General features: G+C 38.1%; 2 protein-coding genes across 5 annotated transcripts in view; one reads left to right on the top strand and one right to left on the bottom strand.

Moving 5' to 3' along the window:
* SMYD3 (SET and MYND domain containing 3) overlaps positions 1-20,701 on the bottom strand; it is a 770,036-nt gene that overhangs the window by 619,438 nt on the left and 129,897 nt on the right. The window lies entirely within an intron of this gene.
* LOC114112547 (oxidative stress-induced growth inhibitor 2) lies at positions 8,790-10,696 on the top strand. Its single transcript, XM_027963824.3, is given in 3 exon segments — positions 8,790-9,948; positions 9,950-10,491; positions 10,494-10,696. Coding segments are annotated over 3 exon segments (1,647 nt in total). The 5' UTR covers positions 8,790-8,989; the 3' UTR covers positions 10,640-10,696.

Here is a 20,701-nt window from a genome sequence, read left to right as displayed (position 1 = left end):
AAAGAGTGAATACATGTATATGTAAAACATTCATTTTGCTATACACCTGAAACCAACACAACATGTAAATCAACTATACTCTAATAAAAATGTTTATAAAAGAAATCAAAGAAGAAGGGGAATTAAATAGTTCCCTTAAATACCAACAATAAACTACTTGTTTAAGGGGACATCTGTCCTTCTTGGCTATCTGAGGCGGGGAAGCATCCTTACTATTCAGAAACTGCCCTAAAATAATATAGGCAGTTGCCAGGCAGAAAGAAGTTCCCTGGAAAGGATATTTTAAAAAATGAACAAACTCCACTGACTGCCAAATTTCACCCAGCCTGGGCACCTACAGAATCCATTTTAAACTTCCTCTAGAGGACAAAAAAAGAGTGCAGCTACAACACATTCATAGGTAATGTATTTATTACACAGGGTTTTCCCTAGTAATATGCCTTGATCTCCTAGAAGTCTCCCAGTATGCCTAGCAGGTGAATGTCTTCTCGAAAGCTCATTCTCACTATGGAAGGTAACTGGCTCACCACTGACCAATCAGCTATAGGCAAAGGCCCAGACACCACAGAAAAGCCAGGTGACCCTCCTACCTGCTGAAGCACACTCATCTGGATGGAGCAGAGCCCAGTATGATCAGAAGCAACACAGAGCCTAGTGTGTGCCTGTGCAGCCTCCTTATTCACAGTGAAGATCCCTACCCAGGGATCTTCTGCACACTGAGTATCTCAAGGACTGAATTTTAATTTGTGGCTGATCACTGTGGAAATGTAGTTTGAAGCTGATTTCTTTGGGATGAAGTCTGAGCTAAGAAGAAGACCAGAGCACATGGAATAAAGCCTGTACCACTTACAGTTGCTAAAGAGTATTGACTTATGGCATGTCTGATTTAGCACACTAGGCTTTTATACAAGTTTTAAGAAAGATTCTCTGAATAGAATTCCTATGAAAGTATTTTTTATATAATTAAGACCCAAGGTGCTCTATGCTGTATGAGAAATAGCGAACGTCATGAAGAAACTCTTAAGAATAAAGAATAAAAACTCTCCATCTGTTTTTAAATGGAGAAAGCCAAAATAAATAAGTGAAGGAAGTCTAAGCACAATTTTTAAAACGAAAATACCACAGAAATATTTATTTACAGAATTTTTATGTTTGTAAACTTCTTTGAAGTCACAGAATTCATTAGAAACGTTAATGCCACTTTACCAAGTTCTTGGCTGCTTCTCCCTGGAAATTTCTAAAGCAAAAGAAATTCTACAGTATGAAAAAGAGATTATCCCAAATAAAATCATGTCATTATCTTCAAGGATAATGTAACATCTACTCTGGTCAAATAAAATACACTGGAAAATGGTAAACAAAAAGAACTCCTTTAGACATAAATATTTATAATAACACATTAAAAGGATACTCCATTTTTGTTTGGAAATGGTAACTGTGCTGGTTTGGGCCCAAAGGCCTTTTTAAAAATTAAAGAGATTCATATCCACCATCCACCTAACTATCCAGTGGTTTTTCATACAAAACAGCAGAGATGATCAAAATAATATAGATGTATATCACAGGAAAATAGAATCCGTTTGGATTCCTTTTTCTATGGTCCCTATCACTTTATTTCTTATTTCTAATATTTACAGTACAAAACAAGAAAATGTAATGGTTGATATTTCAGGAAAAATGAATCTGTGATTCACAGGCACCATCACATCCTCGGAGAAATACAAGTAACTTAAACCTACATTAGCTCTTAGAGAAGGCACAGCAAAGTATTTGAGACAGGTTGGTCAAGAGAGCCTGACCATCTTACTCGAGAACTTCCTTTTTTCACTGTCTTTGGTCTCCTAAAGTTGTCCCTCTAACATCTGGATCAAGACAAGGATGTCTACTCTCACCACGTTTTTAAACATAGTTTTGGAAGTCCTAGCTACAGCAATCAGAGGGAAAAAGGAGTAAAGGAGTCCAAATTGGAAAGGAAGAAGCTAAACTGTCACTGTTCACAGATGGCATGATAATATACACAGAAGATCCTAAAGATGCTCCCAGAAAACTACTAGAACCACCAATGAATTTGGAAAAGTTGCAGGTTACAAAATTAACACACAGAGATCTGTTGCATTTCTATACACTAACAACGAAAGATCAGAAAAAGCAATTCAAGAAACACTTCCATTTACCATCGCATCAGAAAGAATAAAATACCTAGGAACAAATCTACCTAAGGAGACCAAAGACCTGTACTCCACTGTAAGATCCTGATGAAGGGATTAGCATTTTTATAAGAGAGACCCCAGAGAGATAGATCCCTTATCCCTTCCACTATGTGAGGACAAAGTGAGACGGTGCCAGCTATGAACTAGGAAGAGGGCCCTTACCAGAATGTGACCTGCTGGAACCTTGATCTTGGCTTCCAGAACTGTGGGGAAATTTTTCAGTTGTTTATAAACTACCCAGTCTGTGACATTTTGTTACAGCAGCTGGAAAGGACTGAGACACTAAGCCCACAGCCTACCAACAGTGTAACTTTGTATCCCGTTAGCCTCCATTTTCTGCTCTGTAAAGTGACAACAAGTGATTATTCATAAGACTGTGGGGTAGGCTACACCAGATAACTTACATAAAGTGTCTGCTAACAAAGCATAGAAGCGTAGAGTGAAAACTGAGGCTTTCGAGTATACTTTCAAAGTCTCGAGATAATTTTGCCTATTTCTATGCCATGTGTGAAAATCCCACGCCCCTTCCACGGCTGCTAAAAAAGCAAAATCCACAAACGCCACAAATCTGATCATCTCTTTCAAGCACACAGACAATTCACCATTTTTCTGAAACCCACATGTACCCAAAATACTTGCCTCTAGTTTCAAAATTTGACTCGCATCATAAGCGTTTCAGCGCTCAAGTTACATTCACCAAAGTCTGTATTGTTACTGTTTTTAACTTGATCAGAATGATTAATATCAAAGTGGTCTGATTCAAGAAGGAAAAAATGTTTTATGAAAGTTTCGTTTGTGGAAATTAAAATCAGAGAAGGCTGTTATATCTTCAATAATATTAAAAGGCAATGACAGCTCCTAAAATTCTGTTTGCTTTATGCAAAGTAATATCTATTATAGGTTAAGTGGGAATTAACTTTTTCGCAAGAGTACAGATTTAAACTCTCGTTATATGTTTCCCTATGAAATTGGATACTGTGAGCTGAACTATGGGTCATTCCAACAGCTAAGAATTGAAATCTGGAGACTTAGAGATGTTTTTCAGGCAGAGGACACATACATGACGAAAGCTGTGGCCAAAATGAATTGCTGCAGAGGGGTCTGTTCCGGTGACAGCATCTGTGTTGCTAAGCAGGAGATCTCTTTGCCTAGTCAAGTGATACAGTTTGTTTTTTTTTTAACTTTATTTTACTTTACAATACTGTATTGGTTTTGCCATACATTGATATGCATCTATCACGGGTGTACATGAGTTCCCAATCCTGAACCCCCCTCCTACCTCCCTCCCCATATCATCTCTCTGGGTCATCCCAGTGCACCAGCCCCAAGCATCCTGTAATCCTGTATCGAACCTAGACTGGCGATTCGTTTCTTACATGATGGTATACATGTTTCAATGCCATTCTCCCAAATCATCCCACCCTCACCCTCTCCCACAGAGTCCATAAGTCTGTTCTATACATCTGTGTCTCTTTTGCTGTCTCGCATACAGGGTTATCATTAACATCTTTCTAAATTCCATATATATGTGTTAATATACCATATTGGTGTTTTTCTTTCTGGCTTACTTCACTCTGTATAATCGGCTCCAGTTTCATCCACCTCATCAGAATTGATTCAAATGTATCCTTTTTAATGGCTGATTAATACTCCATTGTGTATATGGACCACAGCTTTCTTATCCATTTGTCTGCTGATGGACATCTAGGTTGTTTCCATGTCTTGGCTATTATAAACATTGCTGTGATGAACATTGGGGTACATGTGTCTCTTTAAATTCTGGTTTCCTCAGTGTGTATTCCGACAAGTCTAAGAGACATTAATACATTCAATTTCCCTAAGTCATCTTAAAATCTTAAATAGTTTTAAATCAGGATGAAGGAAAAAAATGCTTTTGCCTAAAGACTGAAATCAGAAATGCTTTAAATATATAAGTATTGCTATTATAAATATCATACTGCATAATCATAAAAATAAAAGTACCATAGGTAAAATTTCAAAGAAGGTACAAGAAAATCTGGTCAATATTTTCATTAATATACTATAACCTAAGCCTTCAAAATGGCAAAAGATGTTCATCTTGGTTTCAAATTCAGAGTACATTTTATCAGTATGAATGAATCATCAATCATGCTTCCTCTAGTTAAAAAATAAAACAGCAGCATATTTCCATTTTAGCTCCAACAGTGAGAAATCCAAAAGTCAAATTCACCATCTAATCATATTAATCTGTTCATTTCAGAGGCCTAGAGACCATTTTCTCCTTCTAGCTACTTTAAAAGTTTCCTCTTTTATTTTATAATTAAGTACATTACTTTGCTTAACTTTTAACCTTAAATTTCCTCAAGTCCTCTTGGAAGTAAGCAATAATGAAATCTCAAATAACTCATTCTCAACTTTGAATAAAATGGCCTTTTATGTTTATTAAAAAAAACACTGTACTGACCTAGTCCCAAAGAAACCTTAAAAGACAAGCCCATAGGAGATACAGAATTAAATGTTTCATCAGTTAATTCATTATAATTATTAATTCCCAAGATATTTATAAAGAGAATGATCATCAGCTGATAGCCAACTAATGAGAGTTAACAGGAGTGGTTTATAAGGGTTTACATGCCCGTGTGGCCCCCTCACAATGAGTAGGTGCTATGCCTCCACAAGATTCTCTCATGGTCCCACAGTATTACACTCACATTATACTTATCAAAAACCTTTCTGAGCTTGATAGCACCTTGTGATAAAATGTACACATTGCTGCAAAAGACTTACAACTACAATTTATTTGCAACTCAGTATGAAGAGCTGACTCACTGGAAAAGACCCTGATCCTGGGAGGGACTGGGGGCAAGAGGAGAAGGGGACAACAAAGGACGAGATGGTTGGATGGCATCATTGACTCGATGTACATGAGTTTGAGTGAACTCCAGGAGTTGGTGATGGACAGAGAGGCCTGGTATGCTGCGATTCATGGGGTTGCAAAGAGTCGGACACGACTGAGCAACTGAACTGAACTGAATGAATTACCTTAATCAGATAATCATATTATTTTTCTCTAAACACTTAGCTGAGATTTCTAGGAATAGAAATTTTGTTTCGAGAAGGTATAGGAAGGGGAGAGAACTACCAGAGTGTTCAACAGGAAGAAAGGTCTAGAGAGAAAAGACAGGAGAAACTATGACAACGGACCAAAATGGAAGTTAAAATGTACCCGAAGACAATTTCATTTGCCCTGAAATTTGGACTCCAGCTCAGTATGCAAGCAGGTATGGAATAGAGAAGGTAAACCGAGCATGAAAAGTTCTAGAAGAAGCAAACTTTAATCCTAGCTGCTTCATTTATTGCTCGACAAATGATAGTAATAAATATAATTCTGTCCTTAAAGTTGTAAGTTATTCTAATCTATGATAATAATAATAAAGCCTACCTAGAAAGTTGAACAGATTTTTCACACTACACATACTTTATGAAATTAAGTTCTTGAAATGTGGTCTTGGGGAGAGAAGTGAAGTGAAGTCGCTCAGTCGTGTCCGACTCTTTGCGACCCCATGGACTGTAGCCTACCAGGCTCCTCTGTCCATGGGATTTTCCAGGCAATAGTACTGGAGTGGATGTCATTTCCTTCTTCAGGGAATCTTCCTGACCCAGGGATCGAACCCGGGTCTCTTACATTGTAGACAGATGCTTTACCGTCTGAGCCACCAGGAGAAACAGACCAAATTGTTTAAATTTTTCTTTGAGTGATACAAATTGAGATGATTTTCCCTTTTTTCCTCTTTTCCAATTTTATATAATAGTATTATTTTGCTTCTATAACCAAATAAGCATAATAATGAAAAGCCAATATGTACTACTATTTAATGACTTTAAATTGTTCTTGGTCTAAGGCAGGACACAGAGAAAGGGACTGAATTTGAATTATAATTTATTACCATGTTGGGAATAGTAAACACAAATGTATACTTTGTTTAAACAAAATTTAAATGAAATTATATTTTATTAATTGATTTTATTTTTAACTGGTATTTGGTACAAAAGGTAGTATTAAAAAGTAAAATATTTTTACTCAGATACGATATGAGAAACTGATAATTTAAAATAATGATATCTATGTTATCATAGCATATTTTAAAACATTTTCTAGAGTTAATATCTTTCAACATGTAAAAACAATCATTTCTAAAACAGAACAATATGCAAAAATTTTTTTTAAAGTTCTATCAAATGAAATTTGGGCTACTCAGTCATTTTCTGAACACAAGTTTCAACTGATGCTTCATTTCTTATTATTTTCTCTGACTTATTTGGACTTCCCTGTTAGTCCAGTGGCTATGACTCTGTGTTCCCAATGCAGGGGGTCCAGGTTCAATCCCTGGTCAGGAAACTAGATCTCATCTGTTGCAACTAAGAATTTGCTGATTTATTCAACTCGAAGTTAATCCATATAAAGTAAATTTCTTTATTCTCCTACATTATCTTTCACTTTGACTTGGAGTTAGGTAGTCAAAATACCACTTTTTTAAAAATTCCCAGAGATAAATCCACACACATATGGACACCTTATCTTTGACAAAGGAGGCAAGAGTATACAATGGAGTAAAGACAATCTCTTTAACAAGTGGTGCTGGGAAAACTGGTCAACCACTTGTAAAAAAATTAAACTAGATCACTTTCTAACACCATACACAAAAATAAACTCAAAATGGATTAAAGATCTAAACTTAAGACCAGAAACTATAAAACTCCTAGAGGAGAACATAGGCAAAACACTCTCAGACATAAATCACAGAAGGATCCTCTATGATCCACATCCCAGAATTCTGGAAATAAAAGCAAAAGTAAACAAATGGGATCTAATTATAATTAAAAGCTACTGCACAGCAAAGGAAAATATAAGCAAGGTGAAAAGACAGCCTTCTGAGTGGGAGAAAATAATAGCAAATGAAGCAACTGACAAACAACTAATCTCAAAAATATACAAGCAACTTATGCAGCTCAATTCCAGACAAATAAACGACCCAATCAAAAAATGGGCCAAAGAACTAAATAGACATTTCTCCAAAGAAGACATACGGATGGCTAACAAACACATGAAAAGATGCTCAACATCACTCATTATTAGAGAAATGCAAATCAAAACCACAATGAGATACCACTTCACACCAGTCAGAATGGCTGCGATCCAAAAATCTGCAAGCAATAAATGCTGGAGAGGGTGTGGAGAAAAGGGAACCCTCTTACACTGTTGGTGGGAATGCAAACTAGTACAGCCACCATGGAGAACAGTGTGGAGATTCCTTAAGAAACTGGAAATAGAACTGCCTTATGACCCAGCAATCCCACTGCTGGGCATACACACCGAGGAAACCAGAATTGAAAGAGACACATGTACCCCGATGTTCATCGCAGCACTGTTTATAACAGCCAGGACATGGAAACAACCTAGATGTCCATCAGCAGATGAATGGATAAGAAAGCTGTGGTACATATACACAATGGAGTATTACTCAGCCATTAAAAAGAATACATTTGAATCAGTTCTGATGAGATGGGTGAAACTGGAGCCGATTATACAGAGTGAAGTAAGCCAGAAAGAAAAACACCAATACAGTATACTAACACATATATATGGAATTTAGAAAGATGGCAATGACGACCTTGTATGCAAGACAGCAAAAAAGACACAGATGTGTATAGCGGACTTTTGGACTCAGAGGGAGAGGGAGAGGGTGGGATGATTTGGGAGAATGGCATTGAAACATGTATACTATCATGTAAGAACCGAATCGCCAGTCTATGTCCGATGCAGGATACAGCATGCTTGATGCTGGTGCACAGGGATGACCCAGAGAGATGTTATGGGGAGGGAGGTGGGAGGAGGGTTCATGTTTGGGAACACATGTACACCCGTGGTGGATTCATGTCAATGTATGGCAAAACCAATACAGTATTGTAAAGCAAAATAAAGTAACAATAAAAATTTTAAACATAAATAAATAAAAATTCCAGATGCAAATGGAAAAATCTTTGAGGTATGAGAGATATTAAAGGTTGTTTTCAAAAACTGACCCTGTCATTCATTCACCAATTCCTTCTTCAGCAAAAATGTACTGGGTCCCTTCCAGATGCCAAGCCCTTGTTTGGGCACACAGCAGACACTGCCCATTGCTTACCCAACAACCACTTGACTCTTCCCTCACGGGAACTGTGATTTGTTGAAATACAAGAGATCTTTTGATTTCAGAGCATGCAGGTTGCCAACTCCAGGGGGATAAATCATCACTGGTCTAAACTAGTAAAAATCTTATGCCCATGGACATTGGTTGTTCTCAGAACAGACCATGTTACCCAGTTCTGGCTAATGTCTTAGAATTGATATATGTATACATATAACTGAATCATTTGCCATACACCTGAAATGAACACAACACTGTAAATCAACTATACTCCAATATATAATACAAATTCAATGTAAAAAAAAAAAAACATGCTGAAGGACTCCAAAGAGGTTTTACTCATGCAGCTAACATCTCTCCATATTTCCTATATTAAAGACTAAAATTAGGGGCCCGGAGCGGAAACGGCTCCCCAGCGGCGGGCCCCGGGCCGCCGCCGCCGCCTCAGAGCCCGGCCGCCGCTGCCGCCGCGCCGCAGCTTCCGGCGGCCGCTACCACGGCGAGGCGCGGGGCGTCCCGAGGACCCCCGCGACCCGGCGGGCGCCCCGACCCGGCCACCCCGCCGCGGGAGGCGGTCGCGCTCGGGCGCCCGGGGCGCCGCCACCGATGCCCGTGTGGTGCTGCCGCTGCTCCCTGGCCGCTCATTTCAGAAGCTACAGTGACACTGAAACTGAAGGAGAGATTTTTAATTCATTAGTGCAATATTTTGGTGATAATTTGGGGCAAAAAGTTAAAGCTATGCCATTAGTTGAAGAAACTTCTTTACTTGAAGATTCATCAGTGACTTTGCCTGTGGTAGTAATAGGAAATGGACCCTCAGGAATCTGCCTTTCTTACATGCTGTCAGGCTACAGACCGTATTTATCATCAGAAGCAATCCATCCAAATACAATCTTACATAGTAAATTAGAGGAAGCAAGACATCTTTCCATTGTTGATCAGGACTTAGAATATTTGTCTGAGGGCCTCGAGGGCCGATCGTCCAATCCAGTTGCAGTACTTTTTGACACACTTCTTCATCCAGATGCTGACTTTGGGTATGATTATCCATCCGTTCTGCATTGGAAATTAGAACAGCATCATTATATCCCTCACTTAGTTCTTGGTAAAGGTCCACCTGGTGGAGCTTGGCACAATATGGAAGGCTCAATGTTGACAATCAGCTTTGGAAATTGGATGGAGCTACCTGGACTTAAATTTAAGGATTGGGTATCTAGCAAACGAAGGAACCTAAAAGGGGATCGAGTTATGCCAGAGGAAATAGCTCGCTACTATAAACACTATGTCAAAGTCATGGGTCTTCAGAAGAATTTCAGAGAGAATACTTACATTACCTCTGTATCCAGACTCTACAGAGATCAAGTTGATAATGATGGTCAAGGCCGAAATATCTCAACACAGCATTTACAGATAGAGAAGTCAAAATTTGCCAAGAGAAACTGGGAAATCAGGGGTTATCAGCGATTAGGAGATGGTTCTCATATTCCCTTCTGTCTCTTTGCTGAAAATGTAGCTCTGGCAACTGGAACATTAGACTCTCCTGGCCGTCTGGAAATCGAAGGGAAGATTTTCCTTTGTGTTTCATTCAATGCCTGAATTTGGAGCTGCTGTAAGCAAAGGAAAGTTGCGTGGCAAAGTGGACCCAGTGTTAATTGTAGGTTCTGGGCTTACCGCAGCTGATGCAGTACTGTGTGCTTACAACAATAATGTCCCTGTGATTCATGTATTTCGCAGACGAGTAACTGATCCAGACTTAATTTTCAAGCAGCTTCCCAAAAAGCTTTACCCAGAATACCATAAAGTCTATCATATGATGTGTACTCAGTCATATTCTTCAGACTCAAATCTTTCATCTGGTTATACTAGTTTTCCTGAGCACCATGTGCTTGCCTTTAAGTCGGACATGAAATGCATTCTTCAGAGTATCTCTGGACTGAAGAAAATATTTAAGCTCTCTGCAGCAGTAGTGTTGATAGGTTCTCATCCCAATCTGTCTTTTTTGAAGGAGCAAGGGTGTTACCTGGGCCATAACTCAAGCCTGCCAATCACATGTAAGGGTAATCCTGTGGAAATAGACGCGTATACCTATGAGTGTGTTAAAGAAGCCAACCTTTTGCATTGGGTCCATTGGTTGGAGACAATTTTGTTCGATTTTTAAAGGGAGGGGCACTGGGTGTTACACGCTGTTTAGCTATAAGACAGAAGAAAAAAAAGCATTTATTTGTTGAAAGAGGAGGAGGAGATGGCATAGTGTAGAGCAGGTTTACAAGTAATTTATGTGGACACTTTACCATTAAAGATTTTTAATAGAGATTTTACAGTGTACTGGCTTGAATTTTCTGAACTTGAATTAACTAGGAGAGCCTCAAGCGATAGTAACTATTTTTAAAAGTTAACTAGAATTTTTGTCCTGATTACATTGTAATGTATCAAAGGTGTCAATTGTCAGACAAATAGAAGCACTGCCAATCTGATATACTTTAAGTTCTCACTTAACGGAAACATTCTTTTCTTCTAAGACTTACTTTTTTGTGATCACTGTTGATTATTTATGTTTGATTCCAAAATATAACAGCATTGAATCTATAAAACCGCAGTCATTAGATGGCCAGAGCTCTCCCTCACTTTGTATCTTGAGTTACTGTGCTGGTCAAAGGACGGATCAGAGACAGTACCAGCTCCATTTGTGGCTTGTTAGAAAGGGAGCCTCTCAGGCCGCATAGCAGACTTATTGAATCAGAAATGGCATCTTAATGAGATCCTCAAATATGTGTGCTTATTAAAGTGTGATACACACTGGTCTAACAGAAAATGGGATATAAATGTATATATGCTGAGGGTGGGTGGAAATAGAGGGCATAATCAACTCAGGTTTTATTTATTTTGAGATTATCAATTGTATAAGTCTAATTTATTGACAAACATGATGGGATTTAAATTTTTTTATTGTTGAAACCTTAACAGGCAATTCATATTCCCAGCTTCAATAAACCATTTAATAATGTTGGCATATATTCAGGAACTTGCCGAGGTAGTTTCTGGAGCTATATTCTCTAGTTAACTAGCTTAACCCTTAAATGAATTTGCAGTTCAATAAATTTTGAATGCAACTAGTAAAAAAAAATAAAAATAAAAAATAAAGACTAAAATTAAGAAATTTTAAAAATACTTATTAATTCATTTAAAATAACTATACTACATGTTGATAGAATATATTTTTATGAAAATAACTATATTTCACAAAACAAAAATAAATGAGTGAGGAAGAGTGGCACTGTTACATATTTATACAAATCTTAAGTGTATGGCTGAATAAATGCAGCTGAATTCTCATCAATGTTTCTGAACTCAATCTGCTGAATAATCAGTTATCATGGAGCTTCTGAGAAAATTCACTGTATGATCATGAGAAAATTAGAATGAAAAAGGCAAATACTGTCTTAATATTATTATAAAAATGGTTTTCACCTTATAGATCCTCTGAAAGTACCTTGGGGAAAGCCCAGAAGTTTCAGGACCCCACTTTGCCTTTTGCTGCTTTAGAGCACATATTTGTAGATGTGGAATTGCTGAGTTATAAGAATACACATCTTGAAATATTTTACATGTCGACAAACAGCTCTCCAAAGCTGTTGTAAAAATTCACACTCCCTCAGCAGTGTGTGTATGTGTGTGTGTGTGTGTGTGTTATTTGCTCATTCACGTCCAATTCTTTGAGACCCCATAGAAGGTAGCCCACCAGGCTCCTCTGTCCATGGAATTCTCCGCAGCAGTACAGTTCTCTTCAATACATATCTTGTCAACCCTGTTGACAGTCATTTTGCTTTTTGTCAGCCTGATGGGTGTGAAATATTATCTCGTTGTGCTTTTGCTGGGTGTTCTCTTGATAAATAGCGCTTGAGCACCTCTGCAAGTCCATTCACCATTTTTGGTTTCTTTTGCGTGAGCTGCCTATTCATGTAATTTGCCCATTTTCATCTGTGTTGTCTTTTAAAGAGATTAAATTTACTGAGTTTGATCTCTTGTTGGATGCATGATTTTAAACTAATTTCTCACAGATCGAGTCTATATTTATTCCTCAATTAGGCACTACAAGAAAAATACAATAGGTAAATCATTGAGAATGAAGCCATATGGCCTGGAACTGAATTTTCAGTTTACTTTCTCTAAACCACTGAACTAAAGTGGGAATAATAATAACAGCAAAATTTCATGGCTATAACAAGAATTAAATAAAATATGGAAAAAACTTACTGTGCTTGGTTTATAGGAAATACTCCTTATAATCATCACCATGTTATTATTACCTAGGAGATTTTTTAATGGCAAACTCTAAAAGATGTTTCCAGATACTATTTGAAATACCTCAAGTGCTGGGTAAAAAACATATTAATATATTAAAAAGTTTAACCTTATAGAAATTCAGAATTTTATAAAACCTTCAATGTTTATAAATCCTTGGAATATTTTTCCCAATGATTTTCAAGTCCTTCATATATCTAAATATGAAAAATTATTGAAAAGTATAATAGCAATATAAGTAGAAGTTATTTACTGAAATATTCATGGATATAATGAGCAACCATACATAAATACATAATAATAATGAAACTAGTGCTTCTGGGAAAACTGTTGGTACACATTAGTTTTAAACATTCTTGAAAGTCAATATCCAACCCAAATAAGTAGAAAACTTTTACATATTTTTCTCTTATCTCCAAAAAAAAAATCACAAATAATACAATGGCATTGAATACTTCTATTTTTCTACAAATATTATAAGAATGGCTGAGAAAATCTTAACACATCCACTCCCCTCTCCTTCTCACTCATTAAGTGAGTAGTAAAACGTTTTCTAACACTGAAAAGATAATTAATTCTTTTCAGGTAAGCTGATTCATTTTACTAAAAAGCAATCTTCCTATTTATAGCTCGGTTATAATCATCTTTGGATGATGGAAATTTATAACTGATCAACCCTGACTAAAATTAAAGAATCTCAATGGCAATAAATTATAACATCTATTTTCCCCCTGAGGGAATGAGAAAGAAAACAATTTTTGAAATGTCATTACTCAAATGGCTTTTTAAAGCCATGTGATATCTAAATGGTAAATTTTAATTCTCTTTTTTTCTGATAAAAGGATCTTTTGAAAGACAAATTCTTCCTATTGTTACTGCTCTTTATTTTACTGGGCCCATAAACATCACTAAGAACTGTTTTGTACAATGGACTTTGGTAGGTTCTGTAGAAATAGGGATCGTAATAAGATACAGTTCTTACTTTCAAGAGCTTCTGCAACAGAAACAGAGAAGCAGGAACAACAACAATGTTTACTATCCCGCCTGCTATGTGGAATCAGTACTGTGCTAGCCATCAGTAAGACAGTAGCAGGTGGAGAGTGGGAACCCAGATACTGAAGTAACAGAAGTAACAATTATTGGTCACCACAGGTTCTGGAGTATGGCCACAGGAAGAGGTAGCTAAACTGGGATAAAGGGAAAGATAATAAGAAATAGGGATGAAGAGGCCAGGTGTTGGGCGGATATTCACTACACCAAGAATGACACAGAGTAATGATGAAGAAAGAAAAAGTGAGTCGTGAATGTAAAGGGGTAAATGGAAGGTGAGGTGATGGGATATAAAGGTAAACGCTTCAAAGGACCTGGTAACTTCGAAGGAGAAGAGACATATCTTTAAAAGCAGCAATGGGAGCAAGAAAGACATGCAGTTTCTCTCGACACCAAGGAACATAGGATATGAGAAAAAACAGCCACTACCTGGAAGGACAGGAAGCACTGTCCTTAACAGGCAGTGAGATTTCACTTGGAGCAACAGAAGAGAACATTCAGAGAAGACCTTCAGGATATTGCCTGAAGTTTTTGCTGATGATAAAGCACATTCCAGGTGATAGAGAAGAAAGGATAGGGGAAACAATGTTAAGAAAGGGTAAAGAATTAGTGAGATTAAGATAGACAAGAGCCATTTGTTCAGTATTGATGGATAACTTTGGATATTAGCTGACTTCAGAGGCCACACTCATTTAACCTACATTCTACTCTTAAAATAGCCTTGATGCAAAATGACAAAATGTTTCAGTCAAAACGTGTAACAAATATCCAGGAAAACTCAAGATTAGAAACAAAGAGTTGTCAGAACAGAACTCATTAAAAATGATCAACGAAATCAAAACTACAGAATGGGTAAAAATTTGCTGGGTTAATATGGTTAAAAGGCGACGTCAGCACTGCAGACGATAGGAACAGCAGTTAAGATGCACAGATGTCAGCTAGAGGGCAGTCCTTGTGGCTGAATCAATCAAAGGGGCCAGTCATGAATAAAACCTATAAACTGGAAAGGCACAGGGTAAGGGAAAGGTTGGTGGTAGTAAAATTACTTTCAAAACAGATGTGGTTGTATCTAGAAAATTCAGTGTTACAGTGGGTTGATCACATAGAGTTCCATTGTTTCTCTCATGTAAAACAAAGGCAGGAAATGGGGATGCTTGGAAAGATCCATGGTGACCAAGCATCCAGCTCCCTCGAATAGTTACTGGTGAGACCAAGATGCTACTAGAGCACCAGACAGTGTATCCAATTCCAAGCAGCAAGAAGAAGTAAAAGCAAGAGACAGACACAATCCCCCTCAGTAAGCTATCCTGGAAATCACACACAATGTTTCTTTACATCTCACTGGCCACAATAAGTCACATGGCCACATCTAACTGCATGGAAGATAGGAACATATAATTCTTTAGCTGGAAACTGAGATAGGCAGAATTTCAGTAACTTTCTATTGTCACATGCTAGGCACTGATTTCATCTGACTCCACAACCTACACTCTCAGCCACTGTGCCACTGCCTACGAGTGAGTCTCTTCAGTCAGGCAAGAGGCATCAAGACCTGAATCAAGGCAGGGAAAGTGAAAACAGGTGGAAGAAATGGCTTCAAAAAATAATAAAGAGCTACTTTGGAAAACAATCTAGCAATTCCTCAAAAGTTCAAACATAGAGTTTACTCAGCAATTCCACTCCTAGAAACACAGATAAAAGTAATGAAAACTGAAACACACAAAATTTTGTACTTGAATGCTTATACTAGTACTATTCATAACATTTCCAAAGTGAAAAGAAACAAACGTCAACCAACTGATAAGCAGATAAAGTGTGATACAGACATGTAATGGACTATTATTCAGCCATAAAAAAGAAATAAAGTATTGCTATGCCACAGCATGGAGGAACCTTGAAAAATAATGCTAAGTGAAAGGAGTCAGTCACAAAAGATCACATATTGTATGATTCTGTTGATACAAATATTCAGAATAGTCAAATCCATAAAGGAAGAAAGCAGACCAGTGGTTGCAAAGAGCTGGGGTGGGAGCAGTGAAGGATGGGGGAAGTGAGAAATACCTCTAAGAGGTTCAGAATTTCTTTTGGAGTGACTAAATCTGGTACCATCACTTCATGGGAAAGAGATGGGGAAACAGTGGAAACAGTGTCAGACTTTATTTTGGGGGGCTCCAAAATCACTGCAGATGGTGACTGCAGCCATGAATTAAAAGACGCTTATTCCTTGGAAGGAAAGTTATGACCAACCTAGATAGCATATTGAAAAGCAGAGATATTACTTTGCCAACAAAGGTCCGTCTAGTCAAGGCTATGGTTTTTCCAGTGGTCATATATGGATGTGAGAGTTGGACTGTGAAGAAAGCTGAGCACCGAAGAATCGATGCTTTTGAACTGTGGTGTTGGAGAAGACTCTTGAGAGTCCCTTGGACTGCAAGGAGATCCAACCAGTCCATTCTAAAGGAGATCAGCCCTGGGTATTCACTGGAAGGACTGATGCTAGAGCTGAAACTCCACTATTTTGGCCACCTCATGCGAAGAGTTGACTCATTGGAAAAGACTCTGATGCTGGGAGGGATTGGGGGCAGGAGGAGAAGGGGACGACAGAGGATGAGATGGCTGGATGGCGTCACCGATTCAATGGACATGAGTTTGAGTGAACTCCAAGAGTTGGTGATGAACAGGGAGGCCTGGCGTGCTGCAATTCATGGGGTCGCAAAGAGTCGGACACAACTGAGTGACTGAACTGAACTGAAATGTTCTAAAATTGATTACAGTGATGGTTCCACAACTCTATAGATATGTTAAGACCCACTAACCTATATGCTTTGAATGAGTAAATATACAGTGTGGTATAGTGTGTGAATATCTCAATAAAGCTGTTACAGGGAGAAAAAAAAAGATAACCAAGAGATGATATAATTTGACTCCTCTGATTAGTTCAGCTCTATTCTAAAGTCGGAGGAGGAGAGATTATTGGGGCAAAGAACGCTCTTGACCCCTAACATGAACACGGCTCTGTTCTTCCTTTAGAAAAGGAAAGCAGCAGAATGTCCACACGATGGCTCCATCTCGCTGGGAGGATTCTAACCTCCCCACGCCCAGGCCTCATGTCCTGTCATGGAAATGCAACAAGCCTGTCCTACCCTTCGCACTCGCTGAAACATTTCTCTCACCTTCTCCCTCCATACTACTAGAGAGCAGAGCAGACTTTATCTGACATAAAGAATACATGCAAAACAGAAGTTTATGGAGTCCCAAGAAAGGCTCTCAAAATAAAGAGTTTAAATGCAATACAAATAAGATTTCTTAATTTTGTTAGGGACAAAAGCACTGAAAGTTAGTGAGCCCAGGATACACTTATATGCAAAAGAAGATATTAAATAATTCACTTAAATTATTTAAGTTTAATATAACAGATACAGATGATAAACATCATCTCACTGATGAGATCAAAGATACTGTCTGGTAACAGAGTGGGGAAGAGAGACAAATATACTCTTCTGTAAAATACCATAGACAAACTGCAATCAAATCAAATAAGAAGACTTAAAGACTTTCTCACACCATGAAGACCAGTGAACTCAGACTGATTGATAATGCATTAAAGGGCAATGAGGATTTCCTTAAAAAGATGAACTGCATCTGGTACCTCTCTGTAACCTCATCAGTGTCTCCCACAGTGCCTTGCACATTTTACACGTAAGTAAATATTTGCTAAACGAATATGTGCATTTACATAGAGAAGTACTTTCAACTAGACTGCCAAGACCAATAATGGTTGAGATCTTTAAAAGAAAACTGACAAATTTTTCCAAAATAATATTCCTGGAGGTCAAGAGGCAAACTTCAGATTGAATAGACAAATTTTAGTCTTTTGTGCTTCTCAAAACTTGTACTATTTCAAAGATAAAAGCAAAAAAAAAAGGTCTCCACCTTCACTCAAATATTTCAACAAACACAATACAGTTTTCATGACTTTATGTTAAATGCTTAGTTAAGGGCAAACAAAATTCTCACCTGGTAACCATGCAAATTACTTAGTGTGTTCTAAGGGGAAAAAGTGTATACCACCATGCTTTTCCCATATTATTATTCATGCAGCAAGTTTGAAATTTTATGAAATACGTTCAAAAGTGAAAATGTGTGCCCATATAAAATAACACTTCTTTTTTAAAAGCCAATAACATTCTCCCAAATCATCCCACCCTCTCCCTCTCCCTCAGAGTCCAAAAGTCCGCTCTACACATCTGTGTCTCTTTTGCTGTCTTGCATACAGGGTCATCGTTACCATCTTTCTAAATTTCATATATATGTGTTAGTATACTGTATTGGTGTTTTTCTTCTGGCTTACTTCACTCTGTATAACCGGCTCCAGTTTCATCCATCTCATTAGAACTGATTCAAATGTATTCTTTTTAATAGCTGAGTAATACTCCATTGTGTATACGTACCACAGCTTTCTTATCCATTCATCTGCTGATGGACATCTAGGTTGCTTCCATGTCCTGGCTATTATAAATAGCACTGCGATGATCTGGGAAAATGGCATTGAAACATGTATACTATCATGTAAGAAATGAATCGTCAGTCTATGTTTGATGCAGGATGCAGGATGCTTGCGGCTGGTGCACAGGGATGATCTAGAGGGATGATGTGGGGTGGGAGGTGGGAGGGGGGGTTCGTGTTTGGGAGCTCATGTACACTCATGGCGGATTCATGTCAATGTATGCCAAAACCAATATAGTATTGTAAAGTAAAACAAAGTAAAAATGAAAATTAAAAAAATAAAAAATAAAAAAAAATAAAAGCCACTAACAGAAACAGTAACAAAAATGAACATTAGGGAATTCTCATTTTTGTAAAAAAAAAAGAATATCTTACATTCACTTTTCACTGACTCAATGGGCATGAGTTTGAGCAAACTCCAGAAGCTAGTGGACAGGGAAGCCTGGCGTTCTGGCAGTCCACGGGGTCACAAAGAGCCAGACGAGACGGAGCGACTGAACAACACCAACAAGGAACTCCTTATATTCACTTTGCAGAAAGACTTACTGAAGTACTCTATTAAATGGGCCTGGCTGCTACACTTAAATTATTAGATGCACTAAGTTTTGCTTGCACTTGTCATGCCAAGCCTGTGTCTCCAAGCTAAAATGTAAGTCCGCCTCTACACATATCATAAACACAAGGGAAGTTCCTGACATTCTTAAAGCAGAGGTCAGTTAAAAGAATGGGTCCAGCCTCTCCTCTAACGAGGTGCCCCTTCTCCTCTGAGGGGTGGAGTCACACAGATGGAAGGCAAAAGGACCTTACAGGCATGAAAGATCCTTACGGAATCACTAACCTAGCTTCTGTCTTCACAGTAGGACCTACCCGCTGGGAGGACATCTGAATGACAGGAGACTTCCGCCATCACTGAAAGAAGCCGTCTTGATCATATCCTCCTCCCAAATGACAGAAGGTGACAACTGCTAGTACCAGAAGCCTGGTTTCACTTGGGAGCTTAACAGTATCCCACAACTATGGAATCTGAACCTGCATCTTAAAAATACCTTTCGGTATTTCATATTGCCTTAATAGTAGAAAAGCAGTATTCTAACCTGAAAAAAAAAAATGGTCATATCTGAAATGGAATTGCAAATAATTATTTTGAATATTAAGCCTGTTTGCTTTTAAGATATATAATCTTTGAAATGGCAAGCAGCAAAATCTAACATATCAGGTGAAATAAAAGCTGTCATGATGCTGCCTTTTAGAAGACGGTCAATATATTAAACTGATTCATCCCTAGCCTATAAAATTTAGGACAGAACACACATACACATATACACAACATATAATATTATGTCATATTAAATACAGTCCAAAAGAAGCTAATCAGGAGAAATACAGAGTTGTAATCAATTACTAAACCATTTGTCTTCCCAGGTAGCTGAGTGGTAAAGAATCTGCTTGCCAATGCCAGAGACACAAGAGACGCAGGTTCTATCCCTGGGTCAGAAGATCCCCTGGAGAAGGATATGGCAACCCACTCCAATATTCTTGCCTGGGAAATTCCATGGACAGAGGAACCTGGTGGGCTCCAGTCCATGGGGGTCTCAAAGAGTTGAACATCACGGATCATGCATACGCACTAAACCAATTATGTAACCACTGGAAAATTGTAAATTGGTAGCCATCATTTTATGTAAACGTATTTGAGAACACACTGATAAAGGAAGGTCTAATTTATTTCACCAACATGAAGCTTCAAATTTAAATCATCTAGTGAAGCATTAGTGAAGCATGCAATATAGGATTAATAATTATTGGTAAAGGTGACAGGATAGCCTTACAGGAGGCCTAAAAGGCACCCAGACTAAAAGAACAGAGGTACAAAAATGCTATCAGGAATAGAAGGAGACTTCATGATCAGGAGAAAGTCAAGGAGGAATAAAAGCAAAAGTGAGTTCTAAAGCATTCCTAGGACTACGCACAGCATGTGAAACAATTACTATTTTCTTAATAAGCTGCTATTCCTAAAAAATTCAAATTGATTTTAGAGGCTACAATTTCCCTTCAATGGAGCAATTTTGAAATGAAAGTGATGAGAAAAATAGAAAATGCAAATTATACAAGGGGAGTTGAGAGACCAGGGCTTTGTGAACAAGGCTGAGACTATTCCACTGGCTTCACGTGGTGAAGCGCATTAACAGGGAGCTGACATGACTGCAAAATGTCCACGTACACTATTAAGCTGAATGGGTTTTATTGCAGCTCAGTTGCAGAAACAAAAGGTACACGCAGAGATAGCTGTGCTTTGACTGTGAAAAGTGTCAGTCGCTCAGTCATGTTCGACTCTGCAACTCCATGAACTGTTATAAACCAGGCTCCTCTGTCCATAGAATTCTCGAGGCAAGAATACTGGAATGGGTAGCCATTCCCTTTACCAGGGGATCTTCCTGACCCAGGGATCAAACCCAGGTC

The sequence above is a fragment of the Ovis aries genome, chromosome 12, assembly GCF_016772045.2.
Source record: "Ovis aries strain OAR_USU_Benz2616 breed Rambouillet chromosome 12, ARS-UI_Ramb_v3.0, whole genome shotgun sequence".
Taxonomy (NCBI): Eukaryota; Metazoa; Chordata; class Mammalia; order Artiodactyla; family Bovidae; genus Ovis; species Ovis aries.
The sequence above is the reverse complement of the archived record's forward strand: the minus strand, read 5'-3'. Positions and strand labels throughout refer to the sequence as shown.